The sequence below is a fragment of the Centrocercus urophasianus genome, unplaced genomic scaffold (assembly GCF_019232065.1).
Source record: "Centrocercus urophasianus isolate 14NV4802_14NV808 unplaced genomic scaffold, USGS_Curo_1.0 seq_41, whole genome shotgun sequence".
Taxonomy (NCBI): domain Eukaryota; kingdom Metazoa; phylum Chordata; class Aves; order Galliformes; family Phasianidae; genus Centrocercus; species Centrocercus urophasianus.
Window position 1 is genome coordinate 4,562,506 of NW_024884989.1, and position 18,562 is coordinate 4,581,067.

Sequence of the window (18,562 nt, forward strand, 5' to 3'; positions counted from 1 at the left end):
TCAACTCTCAATTTGGAAACCTCAGTGTTTTCCTTGCACTTTCAGAGAGGTCATTGCTCAGATTCAAAGGAAGAATCTGAATGTGCAAGGTCTGGGGGCTGTCTGCTTTACTTTTAACCACTACAAATGTTGAATGCAGCATCACTGCTGGGATTGAGACACTCATGCTACGGCAAAGGGCAGATGGGTGTTTGCTCCCACACCTTCAGACCTCTTGCTCTGTCACTTGGATATAAGGAAGGTTTTTATGCTAAAGGCAGCAAAGCACTGGCACAGGTTGCCCAGAGGGCAGCTTGCGTCCCATCCCTGCCAGATTCTACAGAATCTCTTCCATCTCTCCTTCTACCTCGGTGCACCAGGGGCAGCTCTGGGACATCTCCAGAGCAGCTCCATCCAATGCTCAGCAGATCCCATTCCGAGTTGGTCACACACTCTGCTAAAAGAAAGAGGTGTTTTTCCTGATCACAGAGCTACACCAGTTTCTGCACTGGCAATATGCTATAGACTATCTGCATAAATCTAAGGAATGCTTGGTAGTGTTATTAATGTGCATATAATTTATTACTCTAAATTAGGGTTAACGTAATTATCTAGGTAATTAAAAGTAAAGGATGAAGTTCTCCCACATTCTTCAGCCTTTTCCGTAACACAGCATAACCATCTGCATCCATATTTTTGTCATGGATGCTCCATGCCATCAGCACATACATGAAGGGAAATCTCTGCTAAACAAACAGCCCTCAGTCCCCAGGTGGAGTTCCTAACTCCACCAGAGATGGACATTCCTATGACAACAGGACCCCCCAGGGCCAAACGGGCACCTCAACACATTGATGTGTTAGAAAGATTTGGGAAAGCTCTGCTTTTCTCCTGGTTTTATTGGGTGGGTGAGACGTACGAGGAACCAATGGCCCCAACTGGCAGCAAAGAGACAGCCACCATTTGCCACACAGAATGGCTTGGGTTGGCAGGGACCTCAAGGATCATGAATCTCCAACCCCCTGCCACATGCAGGGCCACCAACCTCCACATTTAATACCAGCCCAGGCTGCCCAGGGCCCCATCCAACCTGGCCTTGAACACCTCCAGGGATGGATGGGGCATCACAGCCTCTCTGCGCAGCTGTTCCAGCACCTCACCACTCTCACAGTAAAGAACTTCCCCCTGCCATCCCACCTCAATCTTTCCTCCCTCAACTTCAAACCATTTCCCCTTGCCCTGCAGTTATCTACCCTTCCAAAGAGTTGACTCCCCTCCTGTTTGTAGGCTCCCTTTAGGTACTGCAGGCTGCAATGAGGTCACCCTGCAGCCTTCTGTTCTCCAGGTTGAACAAGCCCAGTTCCCTCAGCCTGCCTTCACAGTGGAGGTGCTCCAGCACCCCGATCGTCTTTGTGGCTCCTCTGGATCCTCTCCAACAGCTCTCCATCTTTCCTGTACTGGGGGCTCCAGACCTGGACACAGCACTGCAGACGGGGCCTCACAAGAGCAGAGTGGAGAGGGACAACCACCTCCCTGCCCCTGCTGGCCACCCCACTTCTGATGGAACCACCTTCCAACGGTGCTACAGCTGTGCAGAAAGAAGGCACAAGCATGGGCACACTCACTGGGTACAGGCACTCTACAAGGCAGGCCCATGTCTTGATTGCTGCCTAATGTGCATTGTACAGAGGACAGACAGACAGACAGACGCCTCCTGCGTGAAAAGGCAAAACCTTTCCTTGTGAAGCCCTGCTTTGCTATTTGCTGGCAACAAAGGCACGAGTCCAGCGCCAGGCAGAGAGTAGTTCCAAATAAACAAAGGCCAAATATTGGAAGGCACCAGCATGCGTGGCTCTCACTTGGAACAAAAGGAAGGAAGCTGGGTATAAATATTGGGAGGAGCATTGTGCACTGCAAGGCTGAGAGATGGGAAACTATTCTGCAGCAGCGATGCCTAAGCACGCTGGTGTAAACGCTCAGCAAGAGGACAAGGAGACTTTGGGTTTGTTTTCGGCTAGGATGAAGAGTTGGAACAGAGCTGGTGCAGGTGGTGGTCAGCCTTGGCAAGAGCGTCCTCTATAGAGCCTCAGCCTCTTCAAACAGACAGCAGAGCAGCAGGCCAGGTAAAACATAGCTTCAGGTGCTCACCTTTCAGCTTGAGGCAGGGCTGGTAAGGGCTGTCCTTCCCCACCTGCTCTTTCAGTTGGTGGGGCATGGAAAGAAAGCAAATCCCTGACGCACAAACCCTTCCCCACAACAGCAGTAAAGGAGGATGGCTCCCTCAATCACAGCAAGCGAATAGGAAACAAAACCAACACCTCAAAGCACGGAGGTGGGAGAATAAGGCTTCAGAAGGGCAGCAAAAGCAGAACCGAGCTGCCAAGAATGACTTCAGCAGGGCTGGGAGGCAGCTGCCCTGCGTGGCACTGAAGGTGGACCAGCAGATAGCATTCAGCTGAGGAATGTGGTTCCTTCAGCCCTCTGCAGATCAGCAGTGGTCACACAGCCCTCAGCAGGACCACAACCAGGCAGATACCTAACAAGCAGACCAGCCGATGCTCCTGTTCCAGGGGGCCAAGCTCTCACAGGCCAGGAAAGAGTACTTCTCATCTGTAAATCACTTGTGAGCACCTGATCCCACCTCTCCCTCCTTCACAGCTACCAACCTGCATGCCATGCTCTCGGCAGCTGCACAGAAGCTTTTCTATACTGTGTATCTGTATTGCTTCCGATAGCAGCACACGAGATAAACAAGAGCAACAACCCATTGTTCTGGCTGCAAGCTTGTTATGTAATGATTGGCACCCCTATTTCAGCTTTTTGGAAAGGAGAGAGGGAAAAAACTCAAATCATTCCTATTTCAGGGCAGCTTTCTCTATACAATACTCGATGAGAACAAGCTGCACAGCCTGTTAGTCACTCTAAAGCTGCTGCTCCAGGTGCCCCACTGCCACCTCTGCTCAGTTTGTCTCAGCCCACCAAAGAGCCTGTTTGGAAGAATATGACCAATCCATACTGATGAGTATTTTGCCTGGATGCTGTCATTCCATGCCATGAACAGCTCTGGTCATTGAGCACACAAAGAAATCCAAAGGTCTGGAATGACTGTGGATACTGCAGAGCAAGAAGGCATGGGGAGGGGGGGCATGGAAAGAGGAAGGGTGGGGTGTCAGGATGCATGATACAAGTAAGATACTTGCACTTAAACAGCATTCAGCAGCTTCTGTAGTTAAATGATTCATCTTCCCAAACACGTGGGGCATTTGCCCTGTGCCAGGTGCCAAGCAGCAGGCTGGAGCCCAGCTGCAATTCACAGCTGATAACACTTCTTCTGTCATGCTCTTTTTCTCCTCTTGCCACTGTATCCCCTTGGTTCACGTTCAGCTGTGTTCTGGTAGCTACTTTCAAAAAATATAATAATTACAGAGTTTCCCATGCTTACTTCACCTGATATGGTAGAGCATACAGAGATACAAGTGCTGACATGTTTAACTAGGTGTGTAATTAATGGTTCCCTGTAATCAAGCTATTTCATCTAGCACAGTTACACCAGGTTACGATCAAGAGCAAGCATTGCTGCGCTCAGATTCAGTTCTTTACTCACACAGAACACAACCCTTCCAAGTCATCAATGAAAGTGAGAAACTGAACATAAGCAGAAAGAAAAAAATCAGGAACCAATTTCCCACCGTGGCATTGTAAGGAGTTTTTAAAAGATCCTGTCTGCATGGCTTCCTTCTCTTTGTGACCATTTCTGATCCAGCAGCCCCAGGACCTGCAGGACATCAGCAGAACACAGCCAGTCAGCATGAAGTCACACTCTTCCCCACCAAAGCTGACAGTGCTTAGGTTTATTCTGTCGATTTGGTGCAGTGAATGCAATTCAAACTCTCCCACTCTGCGTTTACCATCAGTTGTCAGACAGGGAGCAGGAATGGGATGCAGAGGACAGGCTGGCACAGCTGGTACCAGGCAGCACTGCTGTGTGTTGGCCCACAGCCCAGCCAGATTGAGTTCCACTCAGTTTCATGCAGACTCGCTCACAGCCGACACATTGAGGACATTCATTAGAGGGATGTTTGTTGCTCCAGCAGCCCAGACCTCCCACCCCCTGCTCCTAGGACTACATGAATTGCAGTGATCATTCTTGTGCCCCATTGGTCAATTAATCTATAGAGCAAAACAAAAACCTGCAGCAGCTGGAGCCTCTTCTTTTTCATTTCATTTAAACCTGCTGTACCTTCACCCACACACGGTTCAGCAGAACTTCAAAGGTGGAATTATCTATTCCACCTACCTCCACAATGTGAGCAAACTGCCTCACCTGCTGCTGAGCTCCATTCAGGATGACTGACCTCCCCAGATGGAGATTTTATGGGGAACCCCAGATGACAGAGAGTAACTTTTGAAGAAGCTTAAGATGCTGGAACAGGTTTGAAAAATCACCATTGAGAACAGCTGAGTCACCAATTATTTCAGGACATCCTCTATAATCAAACCATTCCCAATCCAGGTAATTGAACACCTTTTTTCTCTTTTCCTCCAGTGTCTGAGGTATAAAAAAGAGAATAAATCTGTAACAAGACAAAACTTCATGGCATCCATCTCCCATGGATGTACTGCATATCTGCCTGTTTTCTGTAACCAAAAGTACAAAAAAAATGGGTGCTTATTTTCCCTTACCAAGATAAGAAATGCAGACACATGAATGACACCTTTTTTTTTTTTTAAAGACTTTCAATATTTATAATAATTTCTGCAACACAAGTAAGAAGATTTATACAATAAAATTTTTAAACTGAAAATACTTTTTTCACAACATTGGAGCAAGCAGTGACTGCCATGTGTGCACTGTGGGGTAGGTCACTATCCAGAACAAAGACAACATCACAGCCAGGACCAGATGCTCTCCTGTAACTCCAACCTCATCCCATGAGAATGAAAGGTTTCTGCACAGGTCTTTCCAAAGAGTTAAAGAACCAAATCTCTGCAGCTTCTGCATAGAAATCTCCATCCTTGAAAGATGGTAACATGACAACTTCAGTACAGTCACCTCAAGATTTCAGCTATTAAACACGTAATCACCAAGATACACACAGATATGCACACAGGTACAGATGTCAGTATGGTAACAAACAGTCCATCTACACTCATAGATGCAGACTGAGCTTCAAGTCTCTGCTACACATTTGAGGATGGGCACTGACCAAGTCTCTGCTTCACAGCCCTTGAAGCTGAGCTGGCAAGTTCAAGGGAGGTGCATATCACAAGAACAGCCTTTGAGGACGACCTGGAATAAACAAGGATAATGCTGATATTCCCTCACTGCTTGTTTATCTTTCTGTTTTTAAATATTAAAAAAAAAAAAAAAAATTAAACCAGACTTGCAAGGAGGACAAGAACCTAATGCAGTAATACAACAAATAAAACATACATCTCATCTTCCTCCAGCACAATACAGAGACTGGTTCCTCCTGAAGCAAGAAGAGAGGCATTGTGGGCAGAGGTCCATTGGTGTGCGCACACAGCTGGCATGCCTGCTCCTGCCCCCATTCCTCCAAATGAGAGCTGTGGTCTGTTTCAAAGAATCCTGTCATCGTTTACCAAAGGTGAAAGCCACCCCTCCCTTTCAACAACAGTGGTTTTGATGACAATTCAGTCCAAAAATCCAAGCCCAGCGTGCTGGTCACTGCTTTGCCTTCTTCACAATGGTGCCAACAGCTGATATGACTGTAGTTTTGGATCCACTTGCACTGGTTGTCACTGTGACAACTCCTGGCAGTGTGGCAGTAGTGGTGAGGATGGTGGGCTGAGCTATTGTTGTTACAGGGATGGCCGAGTCCCATTTGCTCTTCCTCTTCTGTGCATCTGCAAGTTTCATCAAGGAAACAAGGATTAGCATTGTGTTAAAAGTTGCACTAAATCTTTCCTAACAATCTGTCTCATCAACTCTTAATATACTCTGCTTGACTAGGCAGCTCACATCAATTCAGCATGCACTGCTTATAAACGTTGAGGAAGAAAAACAACCTTATAATCAGGAGTCAAACTCTACATGTGAACTCCAGCCAAATGGGAGACAGTTGACTCCTTGCCCCAAAGCATGTTTAATTTTAACAGAGCACACGTTTTCCAGTTGCTCCAGCATGGGCACAAGACGCGCTCAGTCTTTAAAGTTCTAAAGGTTTCCAGTTTAAAAGGCAGGCTGTAGGCAAGAGAATAAGTTTTCAGTCTTCCAGTTCTCTACAGATGCATCAGTCCTAAGAACACTCCAACTACAGACATCACAGGATTTCCTGACACCCTAATAAAGCACTGCACTAACTGTCCCTAGGCTTCCACTCTAGAAAGACAGCCATAGGATACAGGAACTAGAGGAAAGCTAGTCCTCTAGCACCTGGAAGAAACACTGTCTTGTATTATACAATCAGTAAGGAGCTCCCAGGGGTCCCAGGAACCCATGAAGTACACATCCCAGCATTACTGCAGCTTAATACATATGTATGCAACTGGCCTTTACCTCCAACTGTAGTACTGGCTGTCGTGGTTGTTGTAGAGGCAGCACTTGTTGTTGTGCCCTTCTTAGTGCCAGTCACAAATTCAATCTGGGAAAGGAGACACAAATAGGAGGAGAAAGGGGAGAAGATAAAAAATAAAGTCTTAATTTATGGTTTTTTTGTTTGTTTGTTTTAAAGAGAAAAAACCCTGCAGAAATTAAGCTACTGCTTTCGCATCACATGAGACTTTGGTCTCAGAGCTGGCTGGCACATGGGAAGAAAGATGTAGACCTTAGGTCAAAGAATCCTGAAGCCATAATCATCAATGTTCCCTGTGTCTCAGCTCTTAAGTCTGGTCTGATAATCTGTCTGTCAACTGTTACAAGCATAGGAATAACTCAGAAAGGACAGATCATGGTATTAAAATGTATATTTATATCATTAGGAAAGCCTCTGTTTTTTCCTTTAAAAAACTTGTAGGACAAGTCCCTACCTGCATGATTTACTGCAACTGCATCATAGCAAGAAACCTAGCAACAAGAGCTACAACAGCATGCAATCCCAGTTTTCAAAACTGCAGATATGGGCGAGGACATAATCAGATACCTGGGTTACTGTGCCAAAAAACAAAACACGTAGCAAGATACAGCATGCACAGCACAAAAAGAAACCTCCAGGTACTGAGTTTTAAAGGAGACTTCTGCAATATTAGAAAGCAGCCTCTCAGTTTCAGCTGGGTTTCAGTCTTCCAATGCCAGCTGCTAGCTAAAACACAACACCACTGCAGGACAGGAAAGAGATCTTCCAAAGCCCCTGTGTTCTTTCTAGGGGGTACCAGAGAATGCATGTTTTGTGCCCAGACATTCCCATTTAAAGTGAAAGTATGCTCAATATTACTGGATATTAGAAGAAAGACAGCAAGATCAAAGAGAATAGAAAGCCCATATTCTCTCACAATGAGGTATGATGAAATTAAACGACCAGGCTGCACCACCAGGCAAAGTGTCACAGATTAAGAAAAAGGCCATTCTTTATGGAATATCTTGTTTGTAACTGGCTTATGGCACACCATGTTGTGAGCTCTGGCTTAAAAATACTGACAAAACAGGAACAAAGCCAGTGGAATAAACAGCCTAGAGAAATGGACCCATAAGGAAGGGCAAACAACTTGATCTGCACAGCTTGGAGAAAACATTGTGCAAGAAAAGGCAGAACCAGGCAAAATGAAGCACGGAGTGTAGATCACAAAAACCAGCAAAGCAGCAAAACGAAACTCAGCAGGGAAACAAACAGAAGCCCTGCATCTCAGCCTCTCCTGGCTTTAACAGCTACCTTTGTGCGCTCCTTCTTGGCCTTCTCCAGTTTGTCCATTTCAATCTTCTGAGCTTTTGCTGAGAAAGAACAGAAGTTACAAGCAGCACTAGAAACACTGCAGAGCTACCGCTGTCTCACACACTCTACAAGCAATCACACATTTCAAACTATAAAAACTACCATAAATCTACTTTTTTTTTTTTTTAAAAAAAAAAAGCATTACTGCTCAAAATGAATGATTTCAGATGAAAACACCACAGAACTGAATTAAATGCTTCCCAGGCTGATAAGCAGCAACAACATTCATGCACACCCAACCAGAATGACAGAGTTAAAAAGCAACATGTGATGCTTTTCATTTCTAAAGGTGAAGGCTGCAATGCAGTTCATTAACTACAAAACACAAAGAGCTAAATTAGGACAGGAAGAAGAGAGATTTCCTGGAATTACCTAGTGCCTCATAATATGAATCCTCTGACCAACCATGAGGATCAAACATGTCCTAAAGATGAAAAATAAAGTCACATTAGGGCTATATAGTCACATACAAAAAAACCTAGCTCAAAAATGAATATGTTTTGCTTTTCACTGACAATATTCATTACTGATGATTTCTTGTACTTCAGAGCTTTTATAGCACTGTGTTATGCTGTGAATGAATAAACAGCTTCGAAATCAAAAGGATGTTGGGAGTAAGACGTGCATTCTTCTGCTGCTCAGCTTCCATCCCCAAAGGAGTACACACTTCAGCAGTTTTTATTCAGAGTCATTAAAGCAAAGTTGGAGGCACCGAGGCTCAGTACCACGTGAAAACATTCACTTCAGTACAGAGGATCAGACAAAAGTTCCCTTGCAGGACCTTTAAACAGGCAGGCTAAGGAAAGCCAAGTGCAAGAGCTCACAGCCCTACATCAGATTTCACCCACTGCCTTGACAGGTAAAAAACTGCATCTCACCTTTGGATAATTTGTACCAAGTTCATCAATTGAACAGAACTGGATCAGCTTTTCATAGATGCTGAAAACAAGAAAAGGACAGAGTTTACCTCTAGCTCATTCATCCTTCTTTAAATAGAAATGTTTCAGCTTTTTAGTAAAAAGAAATTGTCACCTCTTAATGTTAAGAGTAAAACTAGAGTCTGTGCAGTTGTGCTTGCTGCAGTGGATGCAGCATGCTGTTAACCACATTATTTCCCACTCCCCTCAGGTCCATCTCCCAGCTCCCACAGCAGACACTCTCCAAAATATTTCATCCAGAGCATGTACAATACTTGAAAACCTATCTGAAATGCTGATCTGCTTATTGCACCAGAGAAGAGTTTTACTCTTTCAGTTGCAGTCAAACGACGTCTCTCCATTTTGTAAGCAGCAATACTTCTTTCTCAGGATCCTGCTCCTGCTACAGCTCCAACAAGGAGGAGAACTCCTTGATTCTGCTATGTGGTGCTTTGGAAAAGATGGTGGCTCACCTGGGGTTGCGGAATTCCTTTTTCCTTTGAATGATGTAGTTCATATCCATGCCCTCTTTTATTTTCCTCTCATACAGCTTTTGAATCTTATCCTAAGGGAACAAGATTACAGGGTGAGCCAATACAGAAAGGGTGAGTGTTCCAGCTGACTATCAAAGCATACATGTGGAAACAAGACAACTGAACCAGTGACCTCCTTGCATGCAGAAAGGATTCCACCTCTGCCCTAAGGCTAGGCAGTTTGGTTAGTACAGAAACTTCCTGCTTTAAGGTCTGACAGCATCTTCTCCATGCTTTCATGGGTAAGGCAATTGGTCTTTACACTTTCTGAAAGCTTCACTGTTTAAAGGTTTGTATTCAAGGCATCAGTGCACGCTCCTTCCCTTCAGTAGACAGCAGAAACTAGTTCCAGGAGGGACAGGTGAAGTCCATGAAGGCTCTTCCACAACATGAAGAGGCCATTCCACACCTCTTCAGACTGAAGGGCACCTGAACATCAGCTGCTGGGTCACACTGTGTAAAAGTCAAGGCTCATGCTTACGACTGAGAAACAGGTGAGCAGAGCCAAGCTGTGCTGCGCTACAGACACAACATGATCAGCAGGTACTGCTGGTGGGGAATGCTGGCAGCCAAACACTTGCAGGAATGCACTTTAAATCCCTCCTGAGAATATCTCACTGAAGCCAGGACTTCAGACTTTCAAGATGGGAGAGGTGAGTCAGTTTTCCTTTGTTTCTTCTAGATAAGCTGCTTAATGTCTTCCTCTGTACAGGGAGTCAACTGAAATACAAAACTGGCCGTTGTCTAAGAGTTTACAAACTGCTGAATAAAAGAGAACTGTTATAAAACTAGTATTTCAACCAACATTAAAAAAAGACCTTCACAAGATAAATTTTCACCAGGTCCTTGCAAAATCAGCACGAAGTGCATGTGTGGTAAGTGCACATGGGGTAAGCTTGGAGGATTATCTGCAAAAAGGAGGCTAATTTGGGGAACTGAAATCACTGAATAGGTGTCCCCTTTTGTGTCCTTCCCTTGGATGCAGCAACACGGGTCACATTCATGATGTCCACAAATAAACTAGTAGGTCACCTTCATAACAAGGAATATTCCCTTTGACCAAGTTCAAGGTATAGTTTATTAGGAGAAAAGCTAACAGAAGAGAAACACATTAGCAGTAAAAGCCTGTAACATTCTGAATCTGAAGAACAATCCCATCCCCTTGCTTAAAGTGCTCTAAGATGTGGTTTGACCCTCCAACAGAGGACAAGTTCTCTCCTTTGATTTTACACTGTAAACTGCTCTCAAAGGGAAAGAAAATCTGCTTTAGTGTGTCTGTACTCTCAAGCTCTGTTCATTCCTCAGATCTAAGGCACTAACTCATTGATGTCAGAACAATAGAATCCTCCTACAGCATGCAAGGACAAATGGGTGCGCCCAGGTATACTGAGCGGAGAAGAAAGCATGATCTGGATTGGTGAGTCATTCTGAATCACCATTCCATGGTAGCAACTGACTTTATAGAGCATTCCAGAACTGATTCTTTACTTATATTCTTACTGGGCAAATAAGTGCAGTTAAATCTCAAACAAATGGCAGAAAACAGCAGTCAGTGCTTTCATTTGCCTTCTGTTGGGAATAGGAAAACAGAGCAGAAGGTGCTTTCACCCTCCTCCTAGGACAGGAGTTTTGTTACATAGAGAAGACTACATAATTTTGCTCAGACCACAAACCAAGGATTGCCATCAGCAAACACTCAGACCAACTCCTCTGCAGACACTGCAAGCTGGATACGGGGAATACTCCAAACAAACATCACCATTTCTGCCCCAAAATCAGAGCCAGAGGCTCAGTTAGTTACTCTGCAAGTTTCAGAATGGTGTGAATCAAGTCCCTAGAAAGACTTTTTGTTAATTAACACCCAATTGATGAATAGTCTTCCACCTTCAGACTCTCATGGAAGGAAACCATGACAGTTTTGCACCAATTTAGTTGGTTATTGAGATTACTTGGATGTAAACCAGGGGGAAATTCTTTACCCAGAGAGTGGTGAGGTACTGGAACAGGCTGCCCAGGGAGGTGGTGGATGCCCTGTCCTTGGAGGCGTTCAAGGCCAGGTTGGATGGGGCCCTGGGCAGCCTGGTTTAGCATTAAACGTGGAGGTTGGTGGCCCTGCATGTGGCAGGGGGGGTTGGAGATTCATGATCCTTGAGGTCCCTTCCAACCCTGGCCATTCTGTGAAACCAGCAAAAACACACATCTGCTTTCTTTTGCTGCATCTAGGTTACCAGCATGCCCTCTGAATGCTTGTCATCCAGCGACACGTAGGTGGAGAAAGAATCTAGTCAATGCTGCCTCAACTATTCCAGTAAGGGGATTCTGAGATCCATGCAGAAGAACAAGGATTTGTTCTCTCTTTAAGAGCTGAGTTTGCTGAAGTCAGAGGACAGCAGCCTTCACAGCAAACTTTACTTCTGATTCACTGATGAGATCAAGAGCCATCTTAAAATATGACCTACACAGACTGTGGAAAAATTTAGCTTTAAGCTAATGTGAGATTCATAAGCTAAAATTCCTGCAAAATGAAAAAACAAACAAACAAACAAACAAAGAAAAACAGTGCATAACCTCACTTGGTCAGGAACTCAGCGATAATGCCGGATTTTTGACTTGTTGACAAAGACTGAGCAGAGTTCCCAAACGTCCCCCCCTCCCTCCTGAAACATTTCCCAACTTTCCACTTTCTATACCAACCTGCAAGTGGTTCGAACATCTGCCAGGAGGCTCAGGAGGGATTCTGATCTCATCTGGAGACATGTTCCGCACTCTCTCTGAAAAAGAAGCTGTGGAGAGCAAACTGGGCATGAGTTCTGGTACTGTGGAAGGGACTTTAAGCCATGCAGATCACTGAAACATTCTATGCCCTTGCTAGTATGATGAACAGTGAAATAGAATGGGTAAAGGCAACTGGAATTACGTTAACTGGTACTTGTGGCATTTTCAAAGTGCTGAGCAGGAAGCAACTAACCTAAGGCTAAACCAGTGGCAGAACAACAGGATGCTGCTGGATTGGTGTCTACCTTATGCTGTGGCTTTTTCACACTCAGGATCCAAGTTGTATTCTAAGGTGCCTTTTTTATCTCAAAGCAGATCTGGAAAAAGCAAGAATACTCCCTACTCCAGCTGGAATTGTTGGTAAGATCCTCAAAGGCAAAGGATCTGCAGAGGAATGTAAGTATATTCATGGAACATTCATCTATCACCCAGTGTTGAGAACAACACATCAAGCTCTCTGCTAGTCCAGGTCTTCTATTTACACTTCAAAGTCCTGCTCTAAACAGCCCAGGTAATCTTGTGGCAGTCTGATTCTTTGTGAGCATCCTATACCTGTGAGTACCACAGAGCAGCCTGGCTCATTGCCATTTTTTGGGACATTACCTGCTTGGATCCTCTTCCCTTCAAGACCTGCCCACATGAACCAAAATGGTTTGAGAAGCAAACAAGCCTCACCAAATCTGTAGGGAGTGAACCACAAGAAACTGCATTTCATCCTTAAGTTAATATTTCCTTAAGGGGCATTCTGATCCTTGCTTAGAGTCAGACTATTACTAGAAAGAACAAATAGTCCTGCAGGACCAAGAACAGACCAGCAGAGCGCCAGCTTCCTACAGCTGTTTGTGTTGGGATACAGCATTACAGAACCTGATTGCTCCCTAACGATTAGTGTCCAAAAATATCAGCAAAAGAAACAGTCACATTCCCTCTATTACTGGCTGCCCTCCCACTCAGTTACAGGAAACCCAGGGAGCTTTCTAGCTGAAGTCTGAGAGCAGAGCACTGTGCCACACTTCAGCCATTGGGATTGTTTTCAACCATAATTCGTACAGAGAGTCACAGTCTGTAGTGGAAAAAAAGACCCGACACCAGCACAGCAGTTGCATCAAGCAAGTCTTTCATATTTGTGGCTCCCCAGTTATATATGCTGGAATAAAAACAGCTTGAACTGAAAAATCCAGCACACTCAAGTCCAGCTCCTTTGACTTAATGCCCAGCCGTTCCCAAAGGGCAAACACTGGCATTTGAGCACAGCATACACTTCTGCCTTCCAGCACAGACCACCAGATAGCTGAGGTTGCAGATAATCAACATTACACATGTTCAGTGCTACTACAGTTTCTGGGTCTTTTACAAAAATGTAGGAGACTATAAAGGACACCAAGGATGACATCCTTTGGGGATGCAAAGCTGGCAGGCGACCATTCATTCTCTTTGAACAAGATGTTGTTGAGGGTTAAATTCTTCAGCGGTTGCTAGCAATGAACAAAAAGTGTCCTTTGGCATTTACTAAGAGGGGGCCTCTATGGAGGAAGGAAGCTTGCCAGAGCCCCTACAGAAAGGCAGGGAAACTCCGTGACAACAAGGCAGACATTTATTGCAAGTTACAACTGCTGATTGGATGGCATGGCTTCTAATTTAATTAGAATTTCAGGAACCCTAAGAGACAGTAGCAAATAGACAGAGGTGTTCATAATAGAAAGCACACCAGGCATTCCGGAAAAGGAGAAAGCTGATTAATGGCTTAAGGGATTCACAACACCAGCAGGAACATTAAAAAAAAAAAATAAAATAAAAAGGCCACAAACCAGATTTCATAAGGCAAATAAATATCCTAAAAAGCAAGCCTGGACATCTCATTGGCTCCTCATCTTCACAGATGACCAGAAAAGCCAGAGGGAAGCAACACACCTATGGGTAGGGGCACTGTGGGCTCAAACTTGGGAAACACAGTACCAAACTTGGCCCAGAACTCTGCAAGGCAGTCATTCAGCAATCAGTTCAAAGCTCCCATGAAACAGAAATGACACTGGAGGATGAACAAAAGCTTCCACTGAGACAGTACATTTTTGCCCATAACCTTCCAGGTTTCAGTCTTCATTTGCCCTTTTGTTTGAGCCACGTGAAAACAATAATTTCACAGCATTATACAGATGGGGGAAAGCATCTCAATAGTTCATAATGAAGTAGGACACTTCTGGCTACAGCTTTCCCACTGTACGTGCATCATGTTCCACCTGGCAAATCCAGCACAGACATGAGCACAGGAACATTCAGCATTACTCAGTTATTTCATCACATCACAGCCAGTTTGAGAAGCCACATCATTAGGAAGCAAAAGATGAGTGTTACCCTTCAGGCTTATATACAGTAAGAAAGTGCAAATAATTCATGCCCTTGAGCAGTCTTCCAACTTCTTCTCCAAAAAGGTATCAGCAAGGCCATCCTCACGGCCACTTCCTACCAAGCCACTTCTGTAGAGGAAGGGGCAGCATGGATTGTCATTCAAGAGGATCCTGGAACTTGTATGAATATCCACAGGCTCCTGTGCAAGAGATTTTGTGTTTTCCAAGTCCCAAGCACTGCATTCCATGGCTATACACTGTTGATGGTCAGCTAATGCCAAGGTGTGTCCTCACAGGATGCATCCAACTGCTCTGTATATCCTGTTATTTCAGCCCAGATCTAAGCTTTACTTTTACATGACTCAGTGGCAGTGACACTGGCTGCAGATTCCAATTGGTGCAATTGCTGGCTCGCTGCCTACACGATCTCCACGTGGGGACCTCAGGAAGTTGGCCGTTGGCATGATTAATCTCCCCAGGCACACCCAAGTTCTGGCTCATGATAAGTAAATATCTTCCCCTAATCAGATTTACGGCACAGGCAAAGAGCATTAACAAGAACAAAGCTGTAAAACACAGGTCCCACAACCCAGCTGGGGGTTCAGGGGCATAAGGAGCCAAGGTAGTGCCATGCCAGGAACCGAAAGCATCTTACTTGTGAAGAAGGATGTGGCTACCACTCATGATCAGTTCATGCATCCTTCCATGAGCTGATCTACAAGTTAGAAGAATTCTCACCAGAAGCAATAGATGCTCGGAACTTTTTGTGTTGCAAGTGCAGACAGTGATGAGAGATGTTCAGCTGTTCCTGGGCTACAGGGCCATAGCACAGCCAGCTATCAGTGCATACCTAGCAAACATTCAGCATCTCAGTAGACAACTGAGGACATCTGCTTGCCAGATCCTGAGGAGGCAGATGGATATAGTGCTTCCATTTAATTGTCAGCTTCAGACAGGTGGGTTATTTGGCCACTATATACAACTACACACTATATACAAGAGTACAGAGATATTGCATAGCAGGGCAGAAAGTGCCATACTGTGTGCTCAGTTAATTCCAGAATGACTGCTCACAGCCCAAAGGCTATGCCAGAGACAGGCAAAGAGCAAGCAAACCCTGCTTCCTACAGATGAACATGAAGTCATAAAGAGCAGAGAAAACCAAATGAATAGAGAGCATAGGAGCAGCTGGCTGAACCTGGGGACCCTGAGATGTTGATCACTTGAGGTCTGGTAAAGCATCTTGCTTCAGTCTTCCGAATACCACTGCTCCCCAGGTAGGACTGAAATCTCTTGTCCCCTTCAAGGTTCACTTGTGGTTGCCTAAGCAGCAGCATGCAAGGGATTACAGGCAGTATCAGGTGCCAGACTGTCTATAAAGGTTATGCTATGCAAAGAAAAAAAAAAAACACATAAAAACAAGCAACAACCTGGAGGGGGCAATCAGAGGGACACAGCTTTTCCCTAGAGAAAACACAAACCACTGGTGCCTGGTCTCTAAAACTGCATTCTTTGGCACTCTAATGAAGTCTGCTTGGCATAAACCAGGGTGTGTGGGTTTCTAATTTCCTGGCACCAGAACAGCCAAATCACAGGGAAGAAGTGGAGGCAACAACATACCAGTGAATCACCCATCCATGGGAGGACACTGGTTCCCTTTCTGCTCTGTGGGCTGAGAAATGCAGAAAAAGACCTGCAACTCAGCCATATTTTCTGCTGCTCTGAACACTGACTTTGTGCTGAGATATTCTAAGAGTTGGGGGAACACTTCTTATAGTCCAAAAGGTAAACAACTATGCTGCAAAGAAAAATTCAAGAAGGAAAACAAACAGCATAGAAATACTGTTTTGCAAGGCTGCAGAAAACAGCAGATGCAGACATGCTGTTAGCATCACATGCTCTTCAGAGTGCTAAAAAAATAAAACAAAAACATTGGGGCAAAAAGTTATCAAAAAACATTTCATATATGCTTCCTTCTCAACCACACAGGAGTTACTGCTGCAAACCTCCCCTCACTGTTTTTCAGGCTTTGGCTGTACAATCATTAATTCTGTATGAAACAAGACAACCATGCAGTTTCCTAAGTGCTCATCCCAGCTGGTTTTTGTGCCAACTGTAGAGCTCATGTTGCACGTGCTCAGCAGATGAGTGAACAGGTCCAGCTGGGAAGCTCACAGAGGAGAAAAAAAAGAATAAGGAAGGTGGATCAGTTGAATTTACTGCTCAGATGAACTCAGAGCACACAGACTTCAGCACTGTGTCCAGTGCTGGACGCAAAACAGGATCCAGTATTAATGCTGTACCTAAGCAGCTGCATAACCACAGACTTTAATGATGATGATGCTGAACAACGTCAGGTTATCTGAGAAGGGCAAACCCACAAGTTTCTAATGGAAAAAGCTATTTTGAAAATCTTCTGAGGGAGACTTATGCTTCCACATACTGATACTAAGCAAAATTTTAACAAAATTAAACAAAATACAGATTGAAGCAGTTATTTGCTTTGCGTCAGAAAATCTTACATCTTTCTCCATTCAAGATTCCTAATTCTAAAAGCTCAAGCTTCCTGGGAGGGAGTGATTTTTACATTACACTAACCAAAAGGCTTAGTGCAACAATTGCTTTTCGACTAGATAAGATATGGCCTAATGCAAAGGACCTCAGAGTCCAGTACAGCAAGTATGCCAACCTACACAAAGCTAGCCTAAATGTTGTTCTGAGCATGCCACATTTGGAAGAGGATATGAAAGCTATATTACAACTTTAATCCAGGCTTGTGACTTACCAATACTGTCCCCTGTTAGTATCTGACATTGTAAGCCCTCTGTGAAGCACTCAAACCTGCATGCAAGCCTTGGTTATCACGAGATACACGAGATTCAGTCTCATCTCCTGAATGGAGCATTCACTTGGAAAAAAGTAGACTGACAGAACTGCAATCTGAGTCTTCTGCTTGAATGAAGAAAGATCTTAACGTTACATTGCTCTACAAGCACAGAGCTTCACTCATTTGTAAAGCAGAGAATTAAGGGCAGATGGTTCTCAGATATTCCTCTGTACTTTTTCCCCCTACATGCTGTTGTCTCATCCGTGTTTCTAATGTTAATTTTGGGGCATATGAGCAGTCTGGATGAAGATCTCCATGGTATTCTGTGATAAGACTTGGTTAAAGGAGTTTTGCCCTCTAAAGGGCAATATTTCAGTATAGGCACTGGGTCGGTGCAAAGCCTGGGCAGGCCAGAACTTAAATGCAAAAATTCAGAGTGACGACTGCTTTAGGGGTCACAACTTGGCATTTAAGTATTTACTGCCCCATATCTTATTTTACATTTACTACAGTGTGCCTGAAATACTACAGCTGAGCCTGGAAAAGCTGGCTTGATGGATAATTAAGTCAATTCCAAACTCCCCATTTTTTTTATGGTACTACCATCTGCTACCATACAACTGCACAAGTAACCTCAGGAAGAAAGGGTTAGTGTGAGATAGTGCAAGCTTCAACACAAAATACAACAACACTTTACAGCCCCACAGAGATCAAGCAGAGGTTTCTATTTCAAGCTGACTGCACTGGATTTTTCCAATACTTTTTTCCAAATCTAATAATGGTGCAGTGAATGAGATGTCACAAATAATTTCCAACAACCATTACAAAGCACACAGTACTCCACCTAAACATTGCTACACTGAAATTTTTGAAGTCACAGAGGAAAACACCCACCCTCACTCCTGGTTATGCCAACTCTCACAAAAGTATCTAGAAAAAGCTACAGCTTTATTGGTGTTTTTCTAGATGAGCCCCAAACCAAGCTACCCCTTACATCTCTCTGAAACATGTAATGTATTTTCAGGCATGGTACTATTCCTAAAAGACAACTGCATTGGGAAAATTCCACTGATGTCAAACACCAGAGGCTACAGCATTCAAACTACAGCATCACCAGGACAGAGCAAAGATGCTTTTCTGTTGGTTTTCTTTTTTCTCTATACTTACAAAAGGGAGAACCTAGAAGGTCTAACTTGGAAGAAAAGTGAATACTTCTGAACAAACTTACCAACTAGCTCCTGAGGATCTCTTTTCTCCAGTTCTGAGAATTCCTGGGAGAAAGAGGACAGAAACAGAT

At 44.3% G+C, this 18,562-nt stretch overlaps 1 protein-coding gene across 2 annotated transcripts in view; it reads right to left on the reverse strand.

Annotated features, from left to right (window-relative positions):
• Positions 1-4,750: 4,750 nt before the first annotated feature.
• LOC122168164 (SAP30 binding protein) overlaps positions 4,751-18,562 on the reverse strand; it is a 29,449-nt gene continuing 15,637 nt past the window's right edge. The window contains exons 4-12 of one of the 2 annotated variants that reach the window (XM_042833274.1): positions 18,494-18,536; positions 12,013-12,101; positions 9,259-9,350; positions 8,747-8,807; positions 8,241-8,292; positions 7,809-7,867; positions 6,500-6,584; positions 5,414-5,847; positions 4,751-5,269 (exon numbers count right to left, since the gene is read on the reverse strand). In XM_042833274.1, the coding sequence (XP_042689208.1) occupies positions 5,666-5,847; positions 6,500-6,584; positions 7,809-7,867; positions 8,241-8,292; positions 8,747-8,807; positions 9,259-9,350; positions 12,013-12,101; positions 18,494-18,536 (663 nt within the window). In that variant the 3' untranslated portion in view covers positions 4,751-5,269; positions 5,414-5,665. Of the gene's footprint in view, positions 5,848-6,499; positions 6,585-7,808; positions 7,868-8,240; positions 8,293-8,746; positions 8,808-9,258; positions 9,351-12,012; positions 12,102-18,493; positions 18,537-18,562 lie in introns of both variants that reach the window. The other variant, XM_042833275.1, reaches the window with a different exon arrangement.